General features: G+C 48.6%; 1 protein-coding gene across 1 annotated transcript in view; it reads left to right on the forward strand.

Annotated features, from left to right (window-relative positions):
• Nucleotides 1-347: 347 nt before the first annotated feature.
• LOC119969169 (regulating synaptic membrane exocytosis protein 4-like) overlaps nucleotides 348-15,303 on the forward strand; it is a gene marked incomplete at its 5' end in the record, with an annotated part of 131,954 nt that continues 116,998 nt past the window's right edge. Inside the window, one exon of the mRNA XM_038802405.1 lies at nucleotides 348-873. Coding sequence (XP_038658333.1) covers nucleotides 348-873 — 526 coding nt within the window. The remainder of the gene's footprint in view (nucleotides 874-15,303) is intronic.

The raw sequence follows: 15,303 nt of genomic DNA on the forward strand, positions 1-15,303 counted from the left end.
CACAGATACACAAACACATTGACCGACACACATACACAGGCACATTGACAGGCACAGATACACAGACATTGACAGACAAAGACACACAAACACATTGACAGACACATTGACAGTCACAGAGACACAGGTAATTTAGGGCAGATAGAAAATGGCAGTGAGATGCAGAACTGCTGCCTATTTTGATCCTTAATTCATTCCTTTCAGCCTTTCCTCCACCCAGTGGCCACCCGCCCCAGTTCCCACCCCAGTCACAGATTGGTGGATTAAGACGTCAGATGCAAGTTCAATCCCACCTCTCATTCTGTAACTCGCTCCCCTCCCCACCATAAACACTGAGCTCTCAGTGAATTAGAGTGGAAGAGGAAACTGCAGGAGCTAATGGTTTGTGTGTGTTATACCCACAGCTAAGAAATGCCATTGTGCAGCGTGAGGAGCAGGGAAAATCATTCACTGTGGGGGAGAATGAACAAAGGCTGCTTGTGAAGACAAGGACAGACCTAGCAACAGCCCCCTGGCTGAAGTGTGCTGTGCAGTTTCATTTTGAAGAAAGGGACCGACAGAAACATCAAGAGGGAGGTGAAGAGCTAGAGATAAGGGAGTTAGCCCTTTGGAAATCACACGAGTGGGGAGAGGCTCGGAAGGGTGTAAGTTTCCTTTTAGCTGCCGGACCCTACGAAACTGCCAAGACGCCGCGTGCAGTGCTGAGAGTGAAAAATGCGCTCCCGAGAGCGCCCAAGCCAGCGCCCACTTCCGATCTGGGTCCAGCGGGATTTAACATCGAGAGGTCGCAGAGTCGGATCAGTCTGTCGGCTTCCTTCGAAGCCTTGGCCATCTACTTCCCATGTATGAACTCCTTCGATGAGGACGATGCCGGTAAGCAAAGGGGGGGGGGGGGGGGGGGGGGTTGTTTGCCTTGCTGAGTTTCCCCGGATAGCGTTTCCCAGCCCGATGGGGGTGAATCTGAACTTGGCCAAGGAAACAGAAGAGGTCACAAGGGAAAGGTTACCCCAGTACGGCCGAGAGCTGAGATCCAGAAGCAGGGCAGAAGGAAAGAACGGGAGGGGGTCTGCAGGAACGGTAGAGAAAAAGACAGAATGTGAGAAAGAAAGAAAAAAAATGGGAGAGCAAGCGCCTGTAGGAATGATAACGGGATGAGAGAGAAAGAGAGAGAGAGAGAGAAATGATAGACAGAATGAGACAGAGAGAGGGAACGAGAGCGAGCCAATGTAAATGATAAGGTGAGAGAGTGAGAGTCGCTGGAAATTATAGCGAGAAAGACAGACACAAAGAGGGAGTGTGAGAGCGAGGAATGAAACTTTGGAATGCAGTACCTAATGTATTGGTCAACACACAGCCCTACCAAACTAATCTGAGAAAGTATTCAGAGTGATGATTTATTCTGAATATCTGTGATTGTCTGCTAGAAATATTTGCAAGAAGCAGTTCTCTCTCTTTCCTCATCACACACAATAAATAGACAGGCAGAATGTGGAATCAGGTCAGGGCGGATTCTTATAGAAAGAGGATTTCTTGAGAAAGAGAGAGAGAGAGGAAGAAAAGCATTGTCCGAGGCAATAGAGTGAGCCAAGAGGAGTGAATCATACTGAAAAGCTGAGAGGGAGGACAGAAAGCAACAGGAAATATGCATGAGAGAGATGAACAAAGGACAGCAGAGTCAGAGAGAAAGGTAATGAAGGTGTGGCTGCTCTATCTTGTGGTTGCACTATAAGGCTTGCAGAAGGTGATGCACAAAGTTTGATGATGTGAGAGATGACTGTAGACCTAGTTCACTTCACTAGGTTACTGTGAGCAGCCCCAGGATTATTGGTTGCAGATTAATGCTGCATCGGTGTAGATGAAAATTGGTTGGTGTAAGGGATTTTATTTTGACAGGACCATGAGACTGAACCGAGTCCATTGTTTCTCATTGCAGATTCTAATTGTTGCCCATCCCAATCTTTTCAAGGCCTCTCACGCGGTGTGTGTCGCCCAGAGTGGGAAAGTGATTAGCTGCTTGCTCCCAACATCTTATTTCCCATTGAGAGAGCAGGCAGGAGTTGAAAGCATGCTGTTAACCATTCTGGAGTGCAGGACAATGAGCTAGCTTGTTTCATTCGCTCCTTTTCCCCTTCCTGCTTCCTTTTCCATTTCAGGTGGCGCTTGTTTGGTGTCACTCCACTGTCCCCTCATTGTCATTGATTGATTCAAAGTAACTCATTGGAACTGACTACGTTTACTCAGGTATCTGGAATCGTGCCATTCCATTTTATAGTCGATTCATTGTTGAGCCTCATCATCAAGACCCTCAAACAGTCCACGTGGGCTAGAAGCTGCTCAACTGGAGCACATGCCCACATCATCGTGGCTGACCTACATTAGATCCTGGTCCAGCAATGCACTGACTTCAAAATTCTCATCCTTGTTTCCAAATTCCTCTGTGGTCTAACTCCTGCTGATCTCAGTCACCTCCTCTAACCCCACAACCTTCTCAGAGATCTGCGTTCCACCTATTCTACTCTCTTGAGCATCCTCGATTTTAATGACTCAATCATTGGTGATTGTGCCTTCTGCCGTTTGGCTTCTACGCTCTGAAATTCGCTTTCTAAACCTCACTGCCACTCTTTCCTCTCTTTTGTGTGTTCCTCTGTTCTTGTGTTTCTCCTTTAAGTAGCTTCTTAAAACCTGCCTCCTTGACCAATCGATGAATTGTCTTACAGCTTTTAGCTAAATTACAGGTGTTATACAAATGGAATAAAAACAGGAAGTGCGCGGTAGCGCAGTGGTTAGCACTGTTGTTTCACAGTGCCGGGGACCCCGGCTCGGTTCCCAACTTGGGTCACTGTCTGTGCAGAGTTCTCGCCGTGTCTGCGTGGGTTTCCTCCGGGTGCTCCGGTTTCCTCCCACAAGTCCCGAAAGACGTGCTTGTTAGGTGAATTGGACGTTCTGAATTCTCCCTCAGTGTACCTGAACAGGCGCCGGAATGTGGTGACTAGGGGCTTTTCACCGTAACTTCATTGCAGTGTTAATGTAAGCCTACTTGTGACAATAATGAAGATTATTTATTATTCTAAGATCTCAGCAGGTCTGGCAGTATCTGCGGTAGACAAACAGAGTTGACGTTTCGAGTCCAATGTGACAGTCATATTGTTAACTCTGTGTCTCCACACATACTGCCAGACCAGCTGAGATTTCCAGAACTTTCTGTTTATATCTGATCTCCAGCATCTGTAATATTTTGCTATATAATGGAAGATGTTGGTGATGAAAGTCTAACAGTTAAGAGTTATGGAACGGGTGGAGAGATGTGGGCCAGGATTCTCTGAGCCCGCACCGGGCCGGAGAATCGTCAGGGGCGCGGGAAATTCCCACCACACCGCTCCGGCCCGCCGATTCTCCGGCGACCGGAGAATCGGCGCCAATCGCGCTTGTGTGGTCGCCGCGGCACGGGTCGGGGGCCGCTGTAATAGGCCCCCTGTGGTGATTCTCTGTGGGCGACCGGCCGAACTCCCGACGACGTGGTTTACATCTGGTACCAACTGGCGGGAACTTGGACCTGTGGCCACGGTGGCGGTCCTGGTGGGGGGGCGGGGGGAATCTGACTCTGGGTAGGGGGACCTCAGCGGTGGTCAGGCCCGCCATCGGCCACTGATCGGCGGGCCATCGCGATCTGGGGCGACCTACTTCACTCCGCGCGGGCTCGCTGTGTGGCTCCGCCATGTCGGTGGCGCCCGGGCCGAGGTGGGCCGCCGCGTGCATGCGCAGACCCGCTTGCGGCCACCATGCGCATGCGTGGCCGCGCAGTCTGGACAGAGGGCCCCACCGTCAGCCAGAGCTGCGGGACGCATGCCGGGGCTCTGCTAGCCCCCTGGAAAACGGAGAATCACCCTGGACTTTCGAGGAAAAAGTCCGGAGTGATTCTCGCCCGTTTTTCGGCGGGGGTGGGGACATAGTGCCCTAAAGGGAGAACCCTGGCTGTGGTGTTTTCCACACAGTCTGTCTGCAGATCTACCTTCTGACGGAGACTCTGAGGAAATGTAATGATATTTTGTGACTGGAGAGGGCTGATCATTGGTTGTTTGGTGTCAAATGCAAAGAAAGGGAGCTGCCTGCGAAGCCTTTCAATATTTGTCGAACGATCCAAACATATTGCGCAATATCATCCCGAGGATTAAAAAAAATGCAACCAAAATAATATGATAATATCAGGTGTGGTTACTTTACAAAGCAACCAGTATTCTAAAAGTTCCTTCCTCACTGGGATTAAGGATTATTTTATATTTGGTCGGATTTTTATAGAGAGATTAGGAAATTACTATCTCCTGTAGTTGGGGAGGCAGTAACCGGGAAACATCAATTTAAATTTATCGCTGAAAGAATACGGAGACAGGCTGGGCGATATACCTTCAGGATTATTAGAGCACAGAATACTCAGTGACGGGGAATCCTGGATGCAGGGATTATTGCATTTTTCAAAGTGACATGAGCTCTCAAAACAAAGGAAGGCAGAGGGCCATGGGAGAGGTGGGACAGTGGGATTAATATTTGAAGGCTGCAACAAAGAGCTCGCACAAACACCGAGGGTCGAATGATCACCTCGATGTTGAGAACTTCTGGAGTTCCAATGACTTGGCTTGAAATAAGGAAAACGACTTGCATTTCCATAGCACCTTTCATGATGTTCTGACGTCCCACGGTTCTTACAACTAATGAAAATCTTCTGACGCGCAGACTGTTGCAATGTAGGAAATGCTGAGCCAATTTGTGCACAGCACGGTAATGACGAGATAATTTGCCTTTTATCAGTCTTGGTTGAAGGATAATCTTATGGCTGGGCACCTCACTTTTCTTTAAAATAATGGCTTTGAATCTTTTCTTCCTAACTGAGAGGGCAGACAGGGCCTGGGTTTAATGTCTGACAGTGCCGTGGTCCCTGGGAATGTAGATGAAAGTTACCTTCTGCTTTATGATCAGATAGACACACACCCATTACCCAGTGCAATGATGTGGAGATGCTGGCGTTGGACTGGGGTGAGCACAGTAAGAAGTCTTACGACACCAGGTTAAAGTCCAACAGGTTTGTTTGGAATCACTAGCATTCAGAGCGCAATTCCTTCATCGGATGAGTGAAGAGGTAGGTTACACAAACACAGCATATATAGACAAAGCCAATCATGCAAGATGGTAGGAGAAGGAGCGGACCTGTCTTTGTACCAATACATTTCCCACATCCTCTTTATACAAAACAGTCTTAGTGAGTCAAAGATAATTGCACAGCACTCACCCCGCCTTATTCAAGCAGAAGTACATTCTATCAAATGGCAGAATCAGTCTATGACACTATAAAGATACCCATGTATAAGCTATGTCCTATGTCACCGCATTGAACAATTAGATTTATAGAATCTTACAGAAGGAGGCCATTTGGCCCATCACACCAATGCCAGCTGCTTGGTAGTACTCCATTTGGTAGCTGTTGGCCCACTCACTGAAGCGATCTATATCCCTTTGTAACAAAAACAGGAAACACTGGACAATTTCAGCAGGCCTGACAGCTTCTGTGGAGAGCGAAGGGAGTCTGGGTGACTCTTTGTCGAAGTTGGGGAGAAAGAGCTGAAGTTCTCTTCAGCTTTGCCAAAGAGTCACCCAGACTTGAAACACTCGCTCCCTTTGCTCCCCACAGATGCCGCCCGACCTTCTGAGATTGTCCAGTATTTTGTTTCTGTTTCAGATTCCAGCATCAGCAGGAAGAACAAAGAACAAAGAAATGTACAGCACAGGAACAGGCCCTTCGGCCCTCCAAGCCTGTGCAGACCATGCTGCCCGTCTCAACTAAAATCATCTACACTTCCGGGGTCCGTATCCCTCTATTCCCATCCTATTCATGTATTTGTCAAGATGCCCCTTAAATGTCACTATCGTCCCTGCTTCCACCACCTCCTCCGGCAGCGAGTTACAGGCACCCAATACCCTCTGTGTAAAAAACTTGCCTCGTACATCTCCTCTAAACCTTGCCCCTCGCACCTTAAACCTGTGCCTCCTGGTAATTGACCCCTCTACCCTGGGAAAAAGCCTCTGACTATCCACTCTGTCTATGCCCCTCATAATTTTGTAGCCATCTATCAGGTTGCCCCTCAACCTCCATCGTTCCAGTGAGAACAAACCGAGTTTATTCAACCTCTCCTCATAGCTAATGCCCTCCAAACCAGGCAACATCCTGGTAAATCTCTTCTGCACCCTCTCTAAAGCATCTAGATCTCTCTGACTTTCAATACTCTTGAGGGTTCTACCATTCACTGTATATTGCCTACCTGCATTTGACCTTCCAAAATGCATTACCTCACATTTTTCCAGATTAAACTCCATCTGCCATCTCTCTGCCCAAGTCTCCAAACGATCTAAATCCTGCTGTATCCTCTGACAATCCTCATCGGTATCCGCAATTCCACCAACCTTTGTGTCGTCTGCAAACTTACTAATCAGACCAGTTACATTTTCCTCCAAATCATTTATATATACTACGAACAGCAAAGGTCCCAGCACTGATCCCTGCAGAACACCACTGGTCACAGCCCTCCAATTAGAAAATCACCCTTCCATTGCTACTCTCTGCCTTCTTTGACCTAGCCAGTTCTGCATCCACCTTGCCAGCTCACCCCTGATCCTGTGTGACTTCACCTTTTGTACCAGTCTACCATGAGGGACCTTGTCAAAGGCCTTACTGACGTCCATATCGACAACATCCACTGCCCTACCTGCATCAATCATCTTTGTGACCTCTTCGAAAAACTCTATCAAGTTAGTGAGACACAACCTCCCCTTCAGAAAACAATGCTGTCTCTCACTAATATATCCATTTGTTTCCAAATGGGAGTAGATCCTGTCTCGAAGAATTCTCTCCAGTAATTTCCCTACCACTGACGTAAGGCTCACCGGCCTGTAGTTCCCTGGATTATCCTTGCTACCCTTCTTAAAAAAGGAACAACATTGGCTATTCTCCAGTCCTCCGGGACATCACCTGAAGACAGTGAGGATCCAAAGATCTCCATCAAGGCATCAGCAATTTGCTCTCTAGCCTCCTTCAGTATTCTGGGGTAGATCCCATCTGGCCCTGAGGACTTATCTACCTTAATATTTTTCAAGATGCCCAACACCTCGTCTTTTTGGATCTCAATGTGACCCAGGCTATCTACACACCCTTCTCCAGACTCAACATCCACCAATTCCTTCTCTTTGGTGAATACTGATGCAAAGTATTAATTTAGTACCTCGCCCATTTCCTCTGGCTCCTCACATAGATTCCCTTGCCTATCCTTCAGTGGGCCAACCCTTTCCCTGGCTATCCTCTTGCTTTTTATGTACGTGTAGAAAGCCTTGGGATTTTCCTCAACCCTATTTGCCAATAACTTTTTGTGACCCCCTTCTAGCCCTCCCGACCCCTTGCTTAAGTTTCTTCCTACATTCCTTATATTCCACACAGGCTTTGTCTGTTCCCAGCCTTCTAGCTCTGACACATGCCTCCTTTTTCTTTTTGACGAGGCCTACACTATCTCTCGTTATCCAAGGTTCCCGAAATTTGCCGTATTTATCCTTCTTCCCCGCAGGAACATGCTGGTCCTGAATTCCTTTCAACTGACATTCGAAAGCCTCCCACATGTCAGATGATGATTTTCCCTCAAACATCTACCGCCAATCTATGTTCTTCTGTTTCCGCCTAATATTGTCATGATTACCTTACCCCAATTTAGCACATTCACCCTAGAACCACTCTTATCCTTGTCCACCAGCACTTTAAAACTTACTTAATTGTGGTCACTGTTCCCAAAATGCTCCCCTACTGAAACTTCTACCACCTGGCTGGGCTTATTCCCCAATATCAGGTCCAGTACAGCCCCTTCCCTAGTTGGACTGTCTACATATTGTTTTAAGAAGCCCTCCTGGATGCTCCTTACAAATTCTGCCCCGTCCAAGCCCCTAGAACTAAGTGAGTCCCAGTCAATATTGGGGAAGTTGAAGTCTCCCATCACAACAACCCAGTTGCTTTTACTCGTTTCCAAAATCTGTCTACCTATCTGCTCCTCTATCTCCCGCTGGCTGTTGGGAGGCCTGTAGTAAACCCCCAACATTGTGACTGCACCCATCTTACTCCTGATCTCTACCCATATATCCTCGCTGCCCTCTGAAGTGTCCTCCCCGCAGTACAGCTGTGATATTCTCCCTAACCAGTAGCGCAACTCCGCCACCCCTTTTGCATCCCCTCTATCCCGTCTGAAACATCTAAATCCTGGAACGTTTAGCTGCCAATCCTGTCCTTCCCTCAACCAGGTCTCTGTAATGGCAACAACATCATAGTTCCAAGTACTAATCCAAGCTCTACGTTCATCTGCCTTACCCATTGTACTTCATGCATTAAAACATGTGCACTTCAGGCCACCAGACCCGCTGTTTTCAGCAACATCTCCCTGCCTACTCTGCCTCAGAGCCATACTGGCCCTATTCCCTAATTCTCCCTCAATGCTTTCACCTTGTGACCTATTGCTCCGGTGCCGACCCCCCTGACATACTAGTTTAAACCCTCCCGTGTGACACTAGCAAACCTCGCGGCCAGGATATTTATGCCTCTCCAGTTTAGATGCAACCCATCCTTATACAGGTCACACCTGCCCCGGAAGAGCTCCCAGTGGTCCGGATAACGGAAACCCTCCCTCCTACACCAGCTGTTTAGCCACGTGTTTAGCTGCTCTATCTTCTTATTTCTAGCCTCACTGGCACGTGGCACAGGGAGTAATCCCGAGATTACAACCCTAGAGGTCCTGTCTTTTAACTTTCTGCCTAGCTCCCTGAACTCCTGCTGCAGGATCTCATGCCCCTTCCTGCCTATGTCGTTAGTACCAATATGAACACAGATCTCTGCCTGTTTGCCCTCCCTCTTCAAGATGCCCGCTACCCGTTCTGAGACATCCTGGACCCTGGCACCAGGGAGGCAACATACCATCCTGGAGTCTCTTTCACATCCACAGAAGTGCCTATCTGTGCCCCTGACTGTAGAGTCCCCTGTGACTATTGCTCTTCAGCGCTTTGACCCTCCCTGCTGAACATCAGAGCCAGCCGTGGTGCCACTGCTCTGGCTGCTGCTGTTTTCGCGATAGGCTATTCCCCCCCGACAGTATCCAAAGTGGTATACCTGTTCGAGACCACAGGGGATTCCTGCACTTACTGCCTGTCCCTTCTGGTGGTCACCCATTTCTCTGCCTACACCTATACCAATGACACAAGTTAAACTAATTGGCCTACATTTTCCTGCTTTCTGCCTCCCTCCCTTTCTGAATAAATCACTTATAAATCATCCAATTGTTGATGGCACCATGACTTATGATGTTGGAGATCTAAAAATCTCTTTAAGAAGTACGTCAGGTGTCAGTACGCCCAGACACAGATTCATACAGAGAAAGGTATGTGGAGTGTTCAGTTGCTCAGTGTTTGATTATCACAGCATGTCTGTTGACTGCTCATTGTGTATGGTTAGTTAGAGCTGGATGTGGTCACTCAGAACAATCACAGAATCACACAGTGCCCTTTGGCCCATCGAGTCTGCACCAACATGTGAAAAACGCCTGACCTACCCTACCTAATCCCATTTACCAGCCCTTGGCCATAGCCTTGAATGTGCGCATCTAGGCAGTGCATTCCAGACCGTCACCACCCCGTGGGTAACAGGTATTTTCCTCAAATCCCCCCTGAAACTCCTGCCCCTCACCTTGAACTTGTGTCCCCCTCGTAACTGACCCTTCAACTAAGGGGAACAGCTGCTCCCTATCCACCCTGTCAATGCCCCTCATAATCCTGTCCACCTCGATCAGGTCGCCCCTCAGTCTTCTCTGCTCCAACAAAAACAACCCAAGTCTATCCAACTTCTCTTCCTGACTTCATAAGAAACTATACTGTAGGAAAACTAGCAAAAACATGAGAACAGACATTTTAAAGCATTGAATATATCTGTTTGTGTAGCAGGACCATTAGTGTAACATCTTTGCATATCTCCAAAGCAGGACATAGAAACTAGAAACAGGAGGAGGCCATTCGGCCCTTCGAGCCTGCTCCGCCATTCATTATGATCGTGGCTGATCATCAAGTTCAATACCCTGATCCCGTCTTCTCCCCATATCCCTTGATCCCTTTAACCCCAAGAGCTGTATCTAATTCCTTCCTGAAATGACACAACGTTTTGGCTTAAATTACTTTCTGTGGTAGTCCTAAAAGTTTACCCCTTATCTAAGAACAAAGAACAAAGAACAATACAGCACAGGAACAGGCCCTTCGGCCCTCCAAGCCTGTACCGGTCATGATACCAACCTTGTGCCTTATCCCTCTATACCCATCCTATCCATATGTTTGTTGAGGTGCCTTTTGAACGCCGTTAATGTATCGGCTTCCACAACCTCACCTGGCAACGCGTTCCAGGCACTCCCCACCCTCTGCGTAAAAAAAAGTCTTGCACATCTCCTCTAAACTTTGCCCACGGACCTTAAACCTATGTCCCATAGTGACTGACCCCTCCACCCTGGGAAAGAGTGCCTGCCCATCCACTCTATCCATGCCCCTCATAATCTTGTAGACATCTATCATGTCGCCCCTCAACCTCCGTCTTTCTAATGAAAACAGTCCGAGTCAATTCAGCCTCTCCACATAGCTAACACCCTCCAGACCAGGCAACATCCTGGGAAACCTCCTCTGCACCCTCTCCAAAGCCTCCACATCCTTCTGGTAGTGTGGCGACCAGAATTGCGCGCAATATTCCAAGTGCGGCCGTACCAAGGTTCTGTACAGCTGTAGCATAACGTGCCAGTTTTTATACTCCATGTCCCGTCCAATGAAGGCAAGCATTCAAAATGCTTTCTTGACTACTTTGTCCACTTGTGTTGCCACCTGCAAAGATCTGTGGACCTGCACGCTCAGATCTCTCTGACTTTCTATATTCCTAAGAGTTTTACCATTTACGGTCTATTTCCCCTCTATGTTAGACCTACCAAAATGCATTACCTCACATTTGTCCAGATTAAACTCCGTTTGCCATTTCTCTGCCCAAGTCTCCAACCTATCTATGTCCTGCTGTATCTTCTGACAATCCTCGACACTATCTGCCACTCCACCAACCTTGGTGTCATCCGTGAACTATCCTCAAACAATAACCCTTAGTTCTCGACTTTCCCACCAGCGGGAACATTCTTTCTGAATCTACCCTGTCTAACCCTGTTAGAATTGTGTAACAAGCAGCAGTGTGGACTGGATGGGACAGTCTTGCTGACTGTGGTTTATTGATGAGGGGAGTATTAAAGTAAAATTAAACACTAAAATGAGGGGAGCACTGTGACCCATATATTCTGTCTCAAGGTGATTGGCCGTTGAATCTATCTTATCAGTGGCGTTACTCACAGACACCTGCCGTGTTCCCTTGCTGATATCTGCCTCCTTATTGGTGAAGCTCAATGAACGGAATTTTGCCATCATTTGTCAAAGTGTCAACACTAAGGCTGAGGACCAGTGAGCACCTCTCCAGATGCACTGCCAAATTCTCAGACCACATCTTCAGCCACTTGGACATAAATACATCTGGGGGCGTCTTTTAAGCTATCACTCTGGTTGGGTCTGATGGAGCCAGCAAGGCTGGGTCCACAGAGATTGGGGCATCATACCCACCCCCCCTCCATCCGCTCTCCGCCTACAGACACAGAGGACCCCCCCCTCCCCCGGCCCCCCACAAGCATCAGAATGATCCCCCCCCCCCAACCATGGAGGTATCGTGGGCTCTCCCCCTCAGCCCTACCGCTGTGGAAGTATCGGAAATATTCTCCCCCTTCACTGGCAAACCTGCCCCAACTTCGATGGCATCAACCTTTCACTCACACCCTCCCCCCACCCCGATGCACATGATGGGAACTCAGCGCCCCCCCCCCCCCCTAATGGGGCTCCCTGGAGGGTCCAACCTGGCACTGCCCCAGCACAGGTTGGTACAGGCTGGCACTGCCAGTTTGACACGGACAACCTGCGCCGGGGCAGCTCCAGGGAGCAGTGCCAAGGTACTACGCGGGCATGTCCGCCTCCCCCAGGGGGCTATACTTACCTTGGAATATCAAAGCACCTGCATTAGCTGTCTCCCTCACTAACACGTCCTTTTCTCTGTCCCTCTCACTGTCTGAGGCTCAGCCAGGATGGTGAGAAATATGAAAGTTCAGAGACCTGTAATCATTTTGCTCTCCACTGATACAAGCAGCCGGGCTGAATATTTCCAGCCATTTCTGTTTCCATTTCAGGCTCCCAGCGAGATTTTGCTTTTGTATTAATATCTCCACAGAGTCTTATTTTACTTGCGAGGCAAGCTTGGGACATTAAAAGTGGAATGGGATGGTATAGTTATTGGATTTAGTTATCTCTTCAGGTACTAGCGTCACTCAGTGATATCATGGAGCTCTAACTGAATTATAGAACAGGGAGTATGGGTTATATCAACGAATAATGTTTGTGGTATCAGTTATTTCATAAAATTGTAACGCAAAGGAGAAAGTGTTACAGTGAGGGGTGTGGGGTATATCAGTGAGTGTGACAGTGAGGAGTGTGGGGTATATTAGAGAGTGTTACAGTGAGGGGTGTGGGGTATATCAGTTTGTGTTACAGTGAGGGGTGTGGGGTATTTCAAGAGTGTTACAGCGAGGGGTGCGGGGTATATCAGTTAGTGTTACAGTGAGGGGTGTGGGGTATATCAGTGAGTGTTACGGTGAGTGATGTGGGAGATATCAGTGAGTGTTACAGTGAGCGGTTTGGGGTATATCAGTGAGTGGGTCAGTGAGGGGTGTGGGGTATATCAGAGAGTGTTACAGTGAGGGGTGTGGGGTATATCAGTTCGTGTTACAGTGAGGGGTGTGGGGTATATCAGTTTGTGTTACAGTGAGGGGTGTGGGGTACATCACAGAGTGTGACAGTGAGGTGTGTGGGGTATATCAGAGTGTTACAGTGAGGGGTGTGGGGTATATCAGTGAGTGTTACAGTGAGGGGTGTGGGGTATATCAGAGTGTTACAGTGAGGGGTGTGGGGTATATCAGTGAGTGTTACAGTGAGGGGTGTGGGGTATATCAGTGTGTTACAGTGAGGGGTGTGGGGTATATCAGTTCGTGTTACAGTGAGGGGTGTGGGGTATATCAGTTCGTGTTACAGTGAGGGGTGTGGGGTATATCAGTTCGTGTTACAGTGAGGGGTGTGGGGTATATCAGTTTGTGTTACAGTGAGGGGTGTGGGGTACATCACAGAGTGTGACAGTGAGGTGTGTGGGGTATTTCAGTGAGTTTTACAGTGAGGGGTGTGGGGTATATCAGAGAGTGTCCTAAAAAAAAGTAAGGGTAAAGGGGGGTGTGGTTGTTGGGTTACGGGTATAGGGTGGACACGTGGGTTTGAGTAGGGTGATCATGGCTCGGCACAACATTGAGGGCCGAAGGGCCTGTTCTGTGCTGTACTGTTCTATGTTCTATGTTCTATCAGTGAGTGTTACAGTGAGGGGTGTGGGGTATATCAGAGTGTTACAGTGAGGGCTGTGGGGTATATCAGAGAGTGTTACAGTGAGGGGTGTGGGGTATATCAGTGAGTGTTACAGTGAGGGGTTTGGGGTATATCAGTGAGTGGGACAGTGAGGGGTGTGGGGTATATCAGAGAGTGTTACAGTGAGGGGTGTGGGGTATATCAGAGAGTGTTACAGTGAGGGGTGTGGGGTATTTCAGTGAGTTTTACAGTGAGGGGTGTGGGGTATATCAGAGAGTTTTACTGTGTGGGATGTGGGGTATTTCAGAGCGTGTTACAGTGAGGGGTGTGGGGTATATCAGTGAGTGTTACAGTGAGGGGTGTGGGGTATATCAGTGAATGTTACATTGAGGGGTGTGGGGTATATCAGAGAATGTGACAGTGAGGAGTGTGGGGTATATTAGAGAGTGTTACATTGAGGGGTGTGGGGTATTTCAGAGCGTGTTACAGTGAGGGGTGTGGGGTATATTAGAGAGTGTTACATTGAGGGGTGTGGGGTATATCAGTGAGTGTTACATTGAGGGGTGTGGGGTATATCAGAGAATGTGACAGTGAGGAATGTGGGGTATATTAGAGAGTGTTACATTGAGGGGTGTGGGGTATATCAGGGGTAGCAGGGTAGCATGGTGGTTAGCATAAATGCTTCACAGCTCCAGGGTCCCAGGTTCGATTCCCGGCTGGGTCACTGTGTGTGTGGAGTCTGCACGTCCACCCCCTGTGTGCGTGGGTTTCCTCCGGGTGCTCCGGTTTCCTCCCACAGCCCAAAGATGTGCGGGTTAGGTGGATTGGCCATGCTAAATTGCCCGTAGTGTCCTAATTAAAAAAGTAAGGTTGGGGGGGGGGGGTTGTTGGGTTACGGGTATAGGGTGGACACGTGGGTTTGAGTAGGGTGATCATGGCTCGGCACAACATTGAGGGCCGAAGGGCCTGTTCTGTGCTGTACTGTTCTATGTTCTATGTTCTATCAGTGAGTGTTACAGTGAGGGGTGTGGGGTATATCAGAGTGTTACAGTGAGGGGTGTGGGGTATATCAGAGTGTTACAGTGAGGGGTGTGGGGTATATCAGTGAGTGTTACAGTGAGGGGTGTGGGGTATATCTGTGTGTTACAGTGAGGGCTGTGGGGTATATCAGAGAGTGTTACAGTGAGGGCTGTGGGGTATATCAGAGAGTGTTACAGTGAGGGCTGTGGGGTATATCAGAGAGTGTTACAGTGAGGGCTGTGGGGTATATCAGAGAGTGTTACAGTGAGGGGTGTGGGGTATATCAGTGAGTGTTACAGTGAGGGGTGTGGGGTATATCAGAGTGTTACAGTGAGGGGTGTGGGGTATATCAGTGAGTGTTACAGTGAGGGGTGTGGGGTATATCAGTTAGTGTTACAGTGAGGGGTGTGGGGTATATCTGGGTGTTACAGTGAGGGCTGTGGGGTATATCAGAGAGTGTTACAGTGAGGGGTGTGGGGTATATCAGTTAGTGTTACAGTGAGGGGTGTGGGGTATATCTGTGTGTTACAGTGAGGGCTGTGGGGTATATCAGAGAGTGTTACAGTGAGGGGTGTGGGGAATATCAGTGAGTGTTACAGTGAGGGCTGCGGGCATATCAGAGAGTGTTACAGTGAGGGGTGTGGGGTATATCAGAGTGTTACAGTGAGGGGTGTGGGGTATATCAGTGAGTGTTACAGTGAGGGGTGTGGGGTATATCAGAGTGTTACAGTGAGGGCTGTGGGGTATATCAGAGAGTAT

This window comes from Scyliorhinus canicula, chromosome 7 (genome assembly GCF_902713615.1).
Source record: "Scyliorhinus canicula chromosome 7, sScyCan1.1, whole genome shotgun sequence".
NCBI classification, from domain to species: domain Eukaryota; kingdom Metazoa; phylum Chordata; class Chondrichthyes; order Carcharhiniformes; family Scyliorhinidae; genus Scyliorhinus; species Scyliorhinus canicula.